Source organism: Xenopus tropicalis, chromosome 4 (assembly GCF_000004195.4).
Source record: "Xenopus tropicalis strain Nigerian chromosome 4, UCB_Xtro_10.0, whole genome shotgun sequence".
Taxonomy (NCBI): domain Eukaryota; kingdom Metazoa; phylum Chordata; class Amphibia; order Anura; family Pipidae; genus Xenopus; species Xenopus tropicalis.
Window position 1 is genome coordinate 130,160,969 of NC_030680.2, and position 15,706 is coordinate 130,176,674.

Here is a 15,706-nt window from a genome sequence, read left to right on the forward strand (position 1 = left end):
CCTTGGGTATCCGGACATTGCTTTCCCTCAGCTCCTACATGTTCCCGGCACTGTGCCAATCTTTACTTATATTTACAGGGGAATGGCACCCAATATGGGCACGTCCAACCTCCAGGATTTCCTAAATTATCATCAGTAATAACTTCGCCAGGTTTTTTTTATTAGAGAAAAGTCAAAACCAAAGACAGTCCCTGTCAAGCTGACAAAGCAAAGGGGTGACGTGGACACAGAAAGTGTAAACATTACTGATAGAAACTACAGTTTTCTTGTCTTTTCCAGGTGGCCGCTTAACTTTACAGCATGGAGTACTCCCCTGCATCACTGCACAAATCATCCCTTCCACCACTAAGTACGTGCATGGCAATACCATTCTCACAGACATAGGAGGGGAGTCCACTTATATGCCCTGTGCTGCTCCTTCCGCTTCCAGTTTCTGGAATCAGCGCCCTACACTTCCGGTGTATCCCGATACCGCTTCCCCCAGCTGGTACCATTGCACCGGTCAATTCCTGTCACTCTCCAAGTGCTGGACCTTTCCTTTCTCTGGTTCCCCGGTTGCTGCTAGCCTCCCTAGCCCGACATGCTGTCCCTTCTGTCCCGGCTGTTGGACTGGTTCCGCTCGCTGTTTTGGAAAGAAGAGATGGAGCTCACGCTGGTCGGGCTCCAGCACTCGGGAAAAACCACATTCGTCAATGTTATAGCGGTGAGAAGAGCGGAGCAGCCCTAAGGGGGAACCTAGAGGCTGTTATACTAAAACACTATAGCCTGGCAGGGGATGCTGGGAGTTGTAGTCCAGCAAAAACTTTGCTTGAGTTTTACAACTAGAATTAGTTATAGGGGCTTAGCTAGAATTAGTCCAGAGTATTCTTATGAGTATTACAGTGTTTGGGGGGGTGGGACATTAGAAGTTGCCTGAAGGTAGATCCAGGGGGAAAGTCCAGGTTGCCAGTATTACATTGCAAGAAACTGGGTCTCTGCTGTGGCTATAATTTCTTATTGAGAGTGAAGGAAACAAGAGTGTGGCGTTAGTAATGTAATGTTTCCTTACATTAGCAGTAACTAAAGGCAAACTGAGGCATTGTTATTATCCACCCAGTGAGAGGTGCCAGTTGGGGCATGCCACTAGTTGATTTGGGCAGCCTGTAAAGGTCCCCATACACGGGCCGACTATAGCTGCTGATTCGGCAGCTAATCAGCCCGTGTATGGGCAGAACAGAACTGCCTGGCCGACCGATATCTGGCCTGAAATTGGCCAGATATCGATCGGCCAGGTTAGAAAATCCAGTCGGATCGGGGACCTCATCGGCTCGTTGATGCGGCCCCTGAACCGACTGCCCCATAACCACAAATGGGGCCAAACGATCGGATTATTTTTTTTTTTAACTTACTTGCTACCTGATATCGCCCACCCGTAGGTGGGGATATCGGGTGAAGATCCGCTCGCTTGGCGACATCGCCAAGCGAACGGATCTTATAGTGTATGGGCACCTTTACTCTCTGTAGCTATACGTCCCACCCTCGGCTAGGGCCCTCATTCACTCATCTGTGCTCATAGAGCAAAATATTGGTGTATCCGTCATTCAGCCATAGTTCCAAGAATATCTTAGCAAATATATAGTCACCCAATGTCCCACCAGAGCTGAACTTCAGACTTTCACGTGTATGTAGGAGAGGAAATGGCCCAATCCTCCCAACTCTCACTACTTGGCCTTACTGCTCCAAGCCAGTTCCACAGTTTGAGAAGCACTGATATCTGTTTGGGACTCCCAGGCAGGCAGGCAGGCCTAATAAGTATTATTTTGCTAATTATGTTACATTCCTTGGTAGAAGAAATGTTAAGCAAACAAACAAAAGCTACCAGTGTCTAAACAGAGGGCACAAATCATGGGCAAATTAATAATTAACCTTTTAACTAACCTTACATTTGCCAATTTTTTCTCCTGCTTTTCCAGTCAGCTGCTCCAGGGTTGGACTGGAGCATAGGGGTCCACTGAGGCTTTGATCTCCGGGCCCTCCTCCAAACATTTGCCCCCCTCCATGCCACATCCGTTTTTACCTTTTGGGGAGAAGACGAGGGAGGGGAGTAAACTGGGGTTGGGGCCCACTGGGTATTTTTCCGGTGTCCCACTGACCCTGAGCTGCTGTAACCACTGCCTAGTTGTGTATGGGGGAACCACCCGCATAGTCATTTAATTCCACTATATCTAATACTGAACTGATTTTCAAGTAGATCTGCTTTGTCGGAAAAAGGAGGTATGGCAGAAATGTAAAGTATTTCATAACCATGAATTCCAAAGGAGTTAGATGCAAACTCCGAGCAACGTGTTGTAAATGTTTTCTTCTACTTAATGCCAAGTGGCTGTTTTTGGGGAAGGGTCACATTCATAGCTTTCTGGCAGCAGCAATTGTTTTTCTAGCAGGGGCAGCTGTAGTTGTGTGACTGGTGGCAGAATAGCCACCTTGGCAATGTGGTCTTATTGTTGTGGTCAGTTGTATGATCTCTGATCGCCTATAGCCCCTAGAACAAAAGCAAAGAGGCACCCATAGACACCCTCTGCCTGCTATAAGCATGAATACACTGGCCTAAGCACATGCACCTTTTTGCCATTATTCTATAGGGCTTATGGGTTTTATGAATCTTGGTTTATTGCATTTGTGTTACTAAGTAAAGCTGGCCATACACAGTAAGATTTGCTTTTTTTGGCATGGACGCCTTTTCTTTCCCCTGATATGCCCACCTAAAGTGGGAGATATTAGAGTAATCCAATCAGTAAAACAATCAGATTACAACAATGGGAATAGGAGCAATCCGAGCAAGGACCGCATCAATGATCCAATGTGGTACCCACTTCCATGGGAAAATCAAACCTGCCTGTTTGACACCTGGCTAATTTTTGGGCAGATATCGGTCAGGTGATCTTCTCGGGAGTAAACAACTGCAAAAAATCCACTGCACTCACCCATTATCAATGTGTAAAAATAGGACGTTAGGACATTTCTGTGCATTCAGCTACTAATAAATGCCTTCCCCCCCCAGACCCAAAAGAGGGATTGTATGTCCGTACATTACAATTACATCCCTTCTGGCCAGTCCTACACTAACCTATATAAGTAATTTAAGATTAGTACTGAGCAAAGGGATCTCCTCGGGAGTCCCCACTCAGGGGCAGATAAGCTGCTGAATCGGTCTGAAGTACCTGAATCCGCATCTTAAATCTGCCTGTGTATGGCCACCTTAAGTGTTATCATCTTCATCCTCTTTATTCTTTATGCTCTAGGGACCATTTATGGTCTGAGTTGCCAGTTTATCGGCCTGAGTATGGGGCTGTTGGACTGAGTATGGGGCTGTTGGACTGAGTATGGGGCTGTTGGACTGAGTATGGGGCTGTTGGACTGAGTATGGGGCTGTGCGACTAAATATCTGTTCCAAAATCGTGTATATCCTCTGACTTTGAGGTGGTACAGGTATGGGATCCGTTATCCAGAAAGCACCAAATTATGGAAAGACGATCTCCCATAAACTCCATTTTAATCAAATAATCACATTTTTCCTTGTTCTCTGTAATAATAAAACAGTACAGTGGACTTAATCCCAACTAAGATATAATGAATACTTATTGTTGGCAAAATTATACTATTGGGCATATTTAATGTTTTATTGATTTTTATCAGACTTGAAGTATCCAAATTATAGAAAGACCCATTATCTGAAAAATCCCAGGTCCCAAGCATTCTGGATAACCGGTCCTATATCTGTATATGGCTTTGCTGCCATATAGATTCCCTTATATTGTGCATTTTCTGTTTTTTTCATTATTCCTTGGTATCATGTTATTGTGCTAAACGAAAGCAGGTTTTGGCAAGTGCTGTGCCACTTATTGCCCTCTCCATGGTAATTATATTGTGTGTGGGTGTTGGCAGGGCCACCTCAGTGCCCTTTTTCATTGTACAGTGATGTTCATTTGTTAATGCCAATAAAAACTGCACACTCACAGCCAAACCCAGGCACATGACTGCACGGGGTGCATAAGCGGCACATTGTGCCCTGGAAGTGCCCTGTGACAAATTTCCATAAGCAAAATTTACTCTTAAATATAATTACTTGTTTTAACATTTTCCCTTCACCGATATGGTATGTAGGAAAACTATTGCTCAAGATCACGTTGCTTATTTGTGAGAATATTTCTGTAACATTCACTTTGTTCTGTCTATGGATTACTTAAATGGGTGGTTAACTTTTAATATGTTATAGAATGTTCTCTTCCTAGAAACTTTGCATTTGGTTTTATATATATTTTTTTATTTTATAGTTTTTGAGTTATTTGCCTTCCTCTTCTGTATTTTTCCAGATTTTAAATGTGGGTTACTTTCCTGCAGCTAAAAAAAAACTATTGCTCTGGGAGCTTGAAATTGTATTGTTATTGTTACTTTCTATTCCTTATCTTTCTATTCAGAATCCCTCCTATTTATATTCCAGTCTCTGGTTGCTAAGGTAAACAGGCACCTGGCAACCAAATAGCAGCTGAAATGCCAAATTGGAGATCTACGGAACAAAAACTGCCCTAAAAATAAGTGACAGATTTGATTTCTTATTATTAAAGAGGAACTTCACTGAAACACGACTTGAGCTTTTTGAAAAGTAAACATAATCACAAGCAACTTTGCAATATACATCAGTTAAAAAATATGCAGCCTTTTCATGATGATTTTTAATGTAATAATATTGTTTGGAACAGTTACCTAAGCCTGATCCCCTGCTGATCTGACTGACTACTTTGAGACAAAATGTAACAATAGGTGACTGTCCTCCGCCCACGTCCCCCATATCCCCCAATTCCCTGCACACACAATGTCAATAAGGAAAGGAACATCACAGTGCAATGCATTGTGGGTAATGTAGTTCCTGCCAGCTGTGAAGAAGTTGTTACAATTTGTAACATCAGTGTTTTAGTCCCTCCTCCCCTGCCAGGATTTTAAATTATGCAGAAAGAGAAGAATTGTGTTCAAGCTGGATTTCAGCATATAAATTGTATTTATACTTTTTGAAGGAACAGATTACAGTGATAGGTATATTAGGGGTTTCTGTATTGTGTGGGGCTCTTAACACATTTTAGTTCGGAGGCCTGAATTACCCTTAAAGTCAGATTTATCGTAACCTTGTTTGGCCTAGGAGCAGTCAGAATTGAGGTACAATAGGAGACATCTATACTGGAGAATATCAGTGTGTTCTTGGGATACCCACCACATATGCTTTGCAGAATTGGTACAGGTGCCACAGGCAAGAGCTTGAGCATGACCACACTATGGTTGCAAGGGGGTATAGTATAGGAGTCAACAATGGATCAGGGAAAGACTTGAAGGAGGAGAATTTGGAATTGTAGATAGAGCAGGTAGGTTATGGAAGGGGGGGGGGGATGAAGGAGGAGCTTGTGAGACAGAAAAGGTGACCAGGTAATGTTTCTAGAGGGAAGGGATATATATCCACATGGTGGAGTAGAACAAGGAAGAGGCCAATATTCTGGTTAGAGAAAGAAAATAAAAATGAGGAGGCCAGCCGATTGCCGAGTCGTCAAGGCAGAAAGAAAGAGAAAGAAATTGAGCCTAAACTGAGAGAAAGGCAGCAGTGGGTGTGGCAGAGGGTGCTCTGTAAGTAACAGCCACAGGTACAGGGTACATTGTCATGCACCTCAAAGGAACGGAATGAGAAATAGGGATGTGTTAAAAATGGATCATGGATTAAAGGGAACTTCTTCAAAGCAGATATTCAGAAGGGCGGAAAAAAAGGGGTTGGATGGAACCTGCATGGGGTTGGATGGGGTGGAGGGCTGGGCTGTTGAAGGGAAGGATTTACCTCACCTTTAAGATAAGTGATGTAACTGTACTGTATTTAGGTAGCTAAGTAACTGCAGTCTTCATTTAAATTGGCAATTCTGTGTTCTCTATTGGAAAATCTGATCAGCTTCCTATTCAGCAGAACACAATGTTACGTGCACAAGGAACATTTGCTCAGAACATTCTGTCTTCTAAACGCCACGGAGAACAAACAGTTTAGGATCTGTTAGCTCTTACATAGGTTTTATTTTTTTTTTACTGTGACAGTGCTGTCTTGTCAAGGTGCTACCATGTAAATAAGCTAATCTTAACTCTGTGGGTGCAAGTTCTAACGTGCCGTATGAAGTTACCGTATTTGCTATGGGTATGTTCCTGTATTTGTTCATTTAGTGGTTACGTCGTTTTATTCTGAAAAAAAAACCCCAATGGAATAATATCATTCAGCAGTCTTTAGTGGTTATCATCAGATGTGTTCCCGGCCATGGTGTAAGCGCCAAAACCCGCTGGCATTTGTTTAGCACATAAAGTCGTGCAAGCCCAATCTTCATATTAATTTGTGTAACCTCTGATGGTGTCTTCAACTTTATTATACATATGTATGTTTGGGGGCCCAGTCACTGTACAGGTATGGGATCCATTATTCAGAAAGCTCCAAATTATGGGACTGTCATCTCCCATTGACTCCATTTTAATAAAATATTTCAACTTCTTAAGGATCATTTCCTTTTCCTCTGTAATAACAAATCAGTATTATGTAATCAATCCCAATTAAGTTTAATGTTTAAATTCTTTTTTAGCATCTTAACTTATGGAGATCTTAATTATAGAAACATTTCTTATATGGAAAACCCCAGGTCCTGAGCATTCTATTTAGCATTGGCTTTTTAGGTATTCTGTCTGTCTGGACCCCAGCGATCCAGTTACTCTGCCAAATGCGAAATGACCAGATCTGTGCATGAGAACATATGCCGTCAGGTTGGCCACAGCTGAGGTTAAGTCAAGCAAGAACAGCCAGAATCATGCCAGCCCATAACCCTTTAGCTTTTGTTGTTCTGCAGCTCGCACTATTACTTGATGCTTAAGGCGGCAGTTAATATCAAATGGATCAGGCCATATACTGATTTACATGGAAGGGGGTGCCTTCTTTTGGCAAAGGTAAGAGCACATGTAAGCCTCAGGTGACTTATAGGTTAGCAGTACTTACTGCGATGCACCATCATGTTCCATAGGCTCAGTGGGTCTAGCAACATGTGTGAATATGCAGAAATGCCAGCACACAGTCCTTTTATATTCAATTGCATCTTGGCTGCAGGGCATTGTCTGACCATAGATGGCTATATAATAAAGCTTATTAGTTTGCATACGTAACCCAGGAGCCATGAGAGGATAAGTCTGAATATATTGTGTGTCTCATGGTTTGTATCTCTCTTTCTCCCTAGTCAGGTCAGTTTAGCGAGGACATGATACCGACTGTTGGATTCAACATGCGCAAAGTGACAAAAGGCAACGTGACAATAAAGGTCAGCTTATTTCCTATTCTTGCTCCTTTATCTACACATTTATACAGACCTGATCTGTTTCCTACATAAAATACAGGCCTAATAGACATAAGCCACAAAATTTTAATTTGTTTTTCACATTTAGTAGCATGGCAGCAGAGATGGTGCTGGGTTCAATTCTGCCCAAGGCAGAATTGCATGGAGTTTGTATGTTCTCCCTGTGTTGTATGCCAACATATGTTTCTTACATTTCAGGAAAGCTGTTAGTACTTGTGCTTTACCAGCATCCACCTTTACTAATAACCTACTATTCATATTAATTAACATTGCCACTACCTGTGTTATATCTCCTTCTCTGCAGATCTGGGACATTGGAGGCCAGCCTCGATTCCGTAGCATGTGGGAGCGCTATTGCCGTGGTGTTAACGCAATAGTGTATGTTTTTACTGGGTTTTGGTTCTTTTTTAAATGCAGTTTTTATCTGTTTGATAAACTGCCAGGACGGCAGAGATAACCCATGAGTGAAGGTGCCATGGTTAGCCAGGAAAAGAAGATTACAGTGCGTATGAATTCAATCTCCCTTTTTGATGGTATATGGGATTTTGTAAGTTTAATTAGTAGCATTGGGTAATCACTGTGCATCTCACGGCAGTCAGTGGGAAGGGACCCGCCTAGGTTCTCATATATAAATCAGTGACAAGCAGTTTTTATAGAATGAGTGGGAAACGGATTGATTGTTAGTAACATGATTCACAGCTCACTCATACATTATAATGTAGATCTTTACGTAGAGTAACTGCAGGAATGTACACATATAATAGACGTCATACTGCTGCTTTATGTGTATGGGATTTCCAGCGTACAAAGGGTTCCTCCCTGAAAGAGAAAAAGAATTTATTTACTGCATGCCAACGGTTTTAGAGGTCATGAGGTTCAGTGTGTTTGGATGTTAGTACCAAGTTAAACTGAGCAGAATACATGTAATGCATGGATATTAAACCTGCATCCTACTAAATGTAGTAAACTACATTTCCCAGCATTCTTAGCAAGTATCTTTAAGTTAGAGAGTAGAAAGTGTTATTGTAGAAAGACAGGTTTCACTGTTGTAATATTAAAGGAAACATCAATCATCTAACCAACTTCTTTATCTGCTACTAATGTATTAAGTCACCCCACTGATAGCAATTTGATTTACTGGGAGAAGCCTAACATTTTGGCACCCTTTGAATCCACCTTTAGCCTGGGCCAAATATGGATCATCCAATCATCTGGCCCTTGGACCAAGTGGGCCTGCAGAGACCTTTTAGTAATGAACCACATCAACACAATGAGGGCTTTTAGCAGGACCCTACATGGGCCAATAAGTAGCATATAACATGCAGCTGGCTATGCAAAAGGAAAGACCAGCTGCAAAGAAACTTCAATGACTACGGTATATGACAAACTAAGGGGGCAGAAGTGTGAAATTAAATCTCACCACAGAAAAATTCACCCACTCTCTATTCCTGTGGGTTTTTTTTAATGAAGCGTATTTATCAGTGGGTGAAAGGTAGATTTCACCATTTGATAAGTACGCCTCTAAAGATCCCATAGAAATGAATATAGAGTGGGGGAAGCTCTAATCTCACATTCTGATAAGTAACTATTTTTGCAGGCCTTCTTTACCCTTTAACATTGTGAGTCTGGTTAATAAATGAAAGGCAGCTCACTGTCCTTTGCTCCTTCACAGATACATGGTGGACGCTGCAGACAGAGAAAAGATTGAAGCTTCCCGTAACGAGCTGCATAATCTTCTGGACAAACCTCAGTTACAGGGAATTCCGGTGTGTACTTTTAATATTTCTTCCCAAGATATAAACAACATTGCTAGTCCTGCACCAGAGTGCTCTTGCGCTGTTCCATCTTGTACAATGCAACCGGTAATACCACTGGGATAAGAACACCTAAATCTGGAAATACCTAGTAAAATGTCATAAAGGTATTGGATCAGTTATCTGTAATCCCATGATCCAAATGACAGAAAGGCCATCTTTCATAGACTCCATTTTAATCAAATAATTCAAATTTTTAAAAATGATTTCCTTTTTCTCTGTAATAATAAAACAGTACCTGTACTTTATCCCAACTAAGATAGAATTATCCTTATTGGAGCCAAAACATACCTATTGGGTTTATTTTAATGTTTAAAATATTTATTAGTTGACTTGAGTTATGGAGATCCATATTACAGAAAGATCCCCTATCCAGAAAGCCCCAGGTTTCAAGCATTATGGATAACAGACCCCCTACCTGTACATAAAACTACAAACAAGGTGCCGGGTTGCCAGGAGTCATAGTATATACCTGCTTATATATTGAAGTTTCTGGAGTTGCAGCCCTGGCCCAATGTCCTAGCTACAAAGGGGTAGGTTCTCTATATAGATACATGAATCATGGGCCAGAAAACCAGTCATTATTATTCAAAAATTTATAAAAGAGGCACAGTCCTAGCACACCCTTTCAAATTTGCCCAGAATGACTAAATTACATTCTATTCTGTACTTGTAATACACACGTTTCCTATAAAAATCTTATTAACTGCTTTAGGCAGGAGCAACAGAAGGCAGGTATCTTGCAACACACCAAGCTATGTCGTGGGGCTATAGTGAGCTCTTGCTGCAGGCATAAACTTGCCTCATCTATTTAACTGCTCGCCTGCTCAGGCTGTCATGAGAAACCAGTCAGAGTCCAGCAAAGGACTGTGCTAATGTGCCGCAATTTATGGTTCCACAGAGACAGAGCAACAGGAAATCAAGGCCTCTGACTTCTCTGAATTAATCATTTGTTTGTTTGTTTCTTTCAGGTTTTAGTGCTTGGTAACAAGCGTGATCTCCATACTGCACTGGATGAGAAGCAGCTCATTGAAAAAATGTACTTAAGTACCCATAGGGCTTTTGGAATGGGGTGGCTGGGGGGCAAGGGCTATATCCTTAGAATGCTTTCATATGCATTCAGATGTAATTTGCTCATACTATTTGGCTTTGAACTGGCTGTAAGCTGAAAACCAGGCAAGGGTTTCTGGTCTTATTCTTTTTCAAGTTCCGAGAATGTGTTTGCATTATCAAAAGTCTTAAAGGGGGTAAAAATGATGGGGTGAGTTTTATGGACTGTAAAATGCAGAGAGCAGCTTGCAGTGCTTAGGAGATCTAGAGATGATGTTTTTTTTCTCTGCGCAGGAACCTGTCTTTGATCCAGGACAGAGAGATCTGCTGCTATTCCATTTCCTGCAAAGAGAAGGATAACATAGGTATGAGCTGGCATGGAGTGTACAGCACTAGCAAACATATACATAGCCCTGTGGATGCTCACTCTTGCTTTCTCTCCCCAGATATAACGTTACAGTGGCTGATCCAGCATTCCAAGTCACGGCGCAGCTAAAGGGCTCTGTAGCATTAATCTGCTTCTCTGCACCCTGGGATCGTGCCCTTGCCTCACTGCTCTGCACACTTGGATGTGCCTTCCTGGTCCAGCTCTGCCTCCTGGGATGAGCGCTTCCAGTGACTGATTTTAACTCATGAATGTCCCTTTCCTGCTTGTGGAGGACTTCTCCCAGCCTGCTAGGTTACCCCCATCCATCAGCAGCTTGCTCTTTACCTTTCATTTAGTAATTGCTTCCAACGACAAGTCTCTTCTGTGCTGGTTCTTAGCCCTGCACCATCCACTTCTCTCTCTATGAGTCTCCTTTTGTTCATTAAGTAACTAATAGTAATTTTAAGTGGTATCCTTCCTTGGGCCAATCCTTTCCCAACCTTCTCTCCACCTTGGAATAATTATGCTGACACTTACTTACTGTTTCCTCTCTGTTCTTCATTCTGAAGTAAGTACTTTTTACCATGTTTGGGATTTAAATTTCCATCCTTTCTTGTCATCTTGGTTATACACCAACATCCCAGCTTTCCCTCTATTATGATATTCTTTCCTTCCCTCTCAATTTTAATGGATAATTCTGGAATTTTATACACGTTCCTGTGTTCATCCCTAATTGGGCATTTTTCTCCCTACTTCCCACACTGGCACACACCCTTTGCTCCACTCTAGGATATTCCATTCACTTTCTGCATGGAGATTATGCAGTGCTAGCGTCAATTTGGGTAATGGCCCTTGCTGAGAACAGTGGAAGGCCAGCCTCTTCCTGCACTTCAGAGGCCAATACTTCACTCATGCGTGTAGGAAGTAGCCCTCCTTGGTGTTAATGCAGAACAATATTCAATGTGCACATTTATTACTAAACTTTGGCAAAACAATAAAACTACACAGAAAGAACTTTGAGAAGAACAGAGAGGTAAACGTAAAGCAGCAGAAGAGCTGTAAGTAAATGTGCCCAGGGACATGAGACTGTTACTAACCCTCTGTGGGAGTAGCCAATGCTGCATTTACCAAATGGTATATGGGAGTTCTGCATGGGTTCATCCTTATGTGCAATGTAGGCAAATCAAAGCCTATGTCACTTTTTGAGCTCTTAGTCATTTGTTGGACATGTAAAAAGTATGACCAACAGTATATGGGTCAATTTCCCACCTCACTTGGACTTGCATTGCAGACATCTCTTATGGAGCAGTGCTAAGCAATGTCATGTGTGGTGTGCAGGGCAGTGTCTTCCATGCAGAGCAATGTATATCCCTCAGTATGCAGAGGTATTAGCGGTAGCAAGAAAGCATTCACACTGCAAAAATTCCCCCCTTTCTTCAGTCTGGTGCACAGCTACAAATGCATCACTTGCACTGGTGGAGCTCCGTCCCGCTCCGTCTTCCATTGCTGAGCCCACTGTGACCTGCACAGGTGCCCGGCCCCTTCATCCCAAAAGGTAGATATGTTTGTGACACTGTAGTTTCTGCTGCAATGAAAAGGTTGCTTTAACTCATGGTACACTGCTGCTATTTATAATTTGTTTGGTGTTTTTTTGCTTGTGCCTAAAATATGAGGAAATCAACATAAATAGATTGTTTGCTCACTCTGCTTGCTTGGAACCCATCAACTACAAAGTGTTGTTTTTTTTTTTTATTATTTGTTACAAAATACCTTAGTGTTTCTCACGTGGTGCCTTATGTTTCAGCATCACTTAGTAAAGGGGTGTGGAACCTGCAGCCCTCCAGTTGTTGGTGAAATATAGCCCCTGAAGGGTTACAAGTTATATATCCTCCTGACTCTAACTGCCATGGTGATTACTAATGCTTTTTTTTTGTGCATGAGGGATGTTCATCAAAGCTGTGGTGAAACCCAAGGCTTCTATCCGCTGTTGGGCTGAATTCATCTCCCAAAATCTGGCAGCCATATTGTTAAACCTAGGATTGCCTTGGAGGCTCCATACCTGCTACCGTGGATGTAACTGCATGCTTAATACTGACGGCCACTTGAAAAATGATGATTGTAAAATTGCAAAAGTGCTCAAAATAGTGTTCTCATCAATTTTACATGCACTTAATTTAAAGGTTTACTTTTCCTATAAATATATTAGAAAGAGGCTAATAGTAAAGGTATCCATATTTTCAGGTCTTGTCTGTAAAGCAGAAAAGTGTTGCAAAAGAAGTTATTATGGCTCATATAGGGGCAATAAGGCTTGACAGTATCTTTTGTCACGGCCATGCTTAGGTGCACACATCTATCTATCTATCCATCCATCCACCTATCTATCATCCATCTATCCACCTATATATCTATTATCTATCTATCTGTCATTAACCACATTGCAGTTTGTAAAATATGAGCATATTTAGTAACAGTACCAGCACCTAGCACTATCTATAGGTTCATGCAAAGAGTATTACATTCTGTTATGCAGCATTTATTTGTTGTGCTGCTGAATCAATTCTTCCTCCTATTCAGTTTATTTCAAATTTAATATTCAGTTTATTTCAAATTTAACTCAGACCTGGGTGAGGCTGTGAGTCTGCATCCATTGTATTGTCTGGAAAGCAGAAAAGTGTTGCGAAATAAATTATTAGGGCTCATATGGGGGCAATGAGGCTTGACAGTATCTTTTGTTGCAGCCATGGTTAGGTGCACACATCTACCGACCCATCCATCCATCATCTATCTATCCACCTATAAATATTAGAGAGAGTAATATACATGCATGTTTTCTATATCAAATTGATCAAAACAGTAAATATTTTAAATGGCGTTGGGGGAAAAAAAATAAAATTATATATATATATATATATATATATATATATATATATATATATATATATATATATACATACACCATAAGAACAAGACAATACCTGGGTGCTCATGCAGAAGACGTAAATACTTAGGGTAGGATTGACAGCACACACAGGACGTGTGTTCTGTGTGTGCTGTCAATCCTACCCTGAGTGTGTATATATACATACACACACACATATATCCTCCACCCATATTGTCCAGTAACAATAAGCAAACAGTGGCTTTCCAGCTGCCTATGATGTTTAACCTGCCAGATGGTGGGAGTTGGAATTCAGCAGCTGAACAGTCCCAGAATACCTAGCTGTGTACCAGAGCGTGCAATGTTTGTGAGTTTTATATGCTATTTTAACTGTACAGACTTTTTTTTTTTTTTTTGGTTCCTAAATTGGAAAGCTTATTGTATTTTATTTATGGAAATAATGTTGATGAGAAATCCATTTTTAGCCTGGAGTCTGCACACTAATGAGTTGTAGATGATATGTTTAAAATAAACTGTGATTCATGAAAGCGTGTGTGTATTTACTCCCCAGCGCCAGCACTTCCCTCTCTCAATTCCATTTTGCCAGCAGATTTATGTTCTTAAATGTGTTTTACCAAATAATCTTAGTAAGGGGCTTTCCTTTATTCAAATGAAGTTACACAGAAATAGCTGTGGGATGTCCCACACAAAAAACCCCCAGCAATCTTAATACTGTTGCTAAGCTCAAGTGTAACAGCAGCTAAACAATACAGGTATAGGACCCATTATCCAGAATGCTCGGGACCAAGGGTATTCCGGATAAGGGGTCTTTCCGTAATTTGGATCTCCATACCTTAAGTCTACTAAAAAATCAACAAGACATTAATTAAACCCAATAGGATTGTTTTGCATCCAATAATGATTATTAAGGCTGATGCCACACGTGGCGTTTTTACGCTGCGTATTTTCTAATTCTCTCAGTGGCTGAAAAACGCCCGATATCATCATCCATAGAAATAACTTGAAGAGACTCGAGGCAAACCACACAATGCGTAAATACGCTAGAAAACGCCTTAGCACGGATTTTTCAAGCGTTGGCTGAAATACGCCTGTATTTGCACAGCAAGCTATTCCTATGTATACACAAAGGCAGCTGCCAGACCTAGCTGAAATACGCTGCGTTTTTTACTATTTTGCACTATTAGCACCATGGGAAACGGGATTTGCTACGTCACCAGTACTAGGCTGAAAAACGCCATAGTCAGAGGCTGTGTGGCTTGTGCGGGGTTTTTAGGCTGAGAAAAAACGCAGCGTAAAAATGCCACGTGTGGCATCAGCCTTATATCTTAGTTGGGATCAGTTACAAGGTACTGTTTTATTATTACAGAGAAAAGGGAATCATTTAACCATTAAATAAACCCAATAGGGCTGTTCTGCCCCCAATAAGGGGTAATTATATCTTAGTTGGGATCAAGTACAGGTACTGTTTTATTATTACAGAGAAAAGGGAATCATTTAACCATTAAATAAACCCAATAGGGCTGTTCTGCCCCCAATAAGGGGTAATTATATCTTAGTTGGGATCAAGTACAGGTACTGTTTTATTATTACAGAGAAAAGGGAATCATTTAACCATTAAATAAACCCAATAGGGCTGTTCTGCCCCCAATAAGGGGTAATTATATCTTAGTTGGGATCAGTTACAAGGTACTGTTTTATTACTACAGAGAAAAAAGGAAATCAGTTTTATAATTCTGAATTATTTGATTAAAATGGAGTCTAAGGGAGATGGGCTTTCCGTAATTCCGAGCTTTCTGGATAACGGGTTTCCGGATAAGGGATCCCATACCTGTACTGCAATGGAAGACAAACTACAGCAGAGAGATTCCCCAGGATAAAGGCTGTCTTACTATTGTACTAGTCTTTAGTAGAACCTTCTTTAGGGCAGTGACAGCTGAGGTGATTAGTTGCCTGTGATAAATCTCCTCTAACACAGGTGATGAATCTCCTGCGAATGCAATAATGTAAATCGCTGCTGGGAAAACATTTGCGTCCTTGTGTGGTAAACTGGAGCAACTTCAGAAAGAAGCATCTTGAATGTTTTCACACTGGCGATTTACATTATCATCGATGGGAAAGCATTTGCAGGAGATTAGCCACTGGCAGCAGAGGAGATTTATTGCAAGTGGCTAATCTCCTTGTGTGTCAT

At 41.3% G+C, this 15,706-nt stretch overlaps 1 protein-coding gene across 1 annotated transcript; it reads left to right on the plus strand.

Annotated features, from left to right (window-relative positions):
- The first annotated feature begins 468 nt into the window (after positions 1-468).
- arl8b (ADP ribosylation factor like GTPase 8B) lies at positions 469-14,045 on the plus strand. Its single transcript, NM_001203253.1, is given in 7 exon segments — positions 469-703; positions 7,272-7,352; positions 7,693-7,766; positions 9,061-9,154; positions 10,174-10,241; positions 10,547-10,617; positions 10,699-14,045. Coding segments are annotated over 7 exon segments (561 nt in total). The 5' UTR covers positions 469-580; the 3' UTR covers positions 10,749-14,045.
- Positions 14,046-15,706: the final 1,661 nt, after the last annotated feature.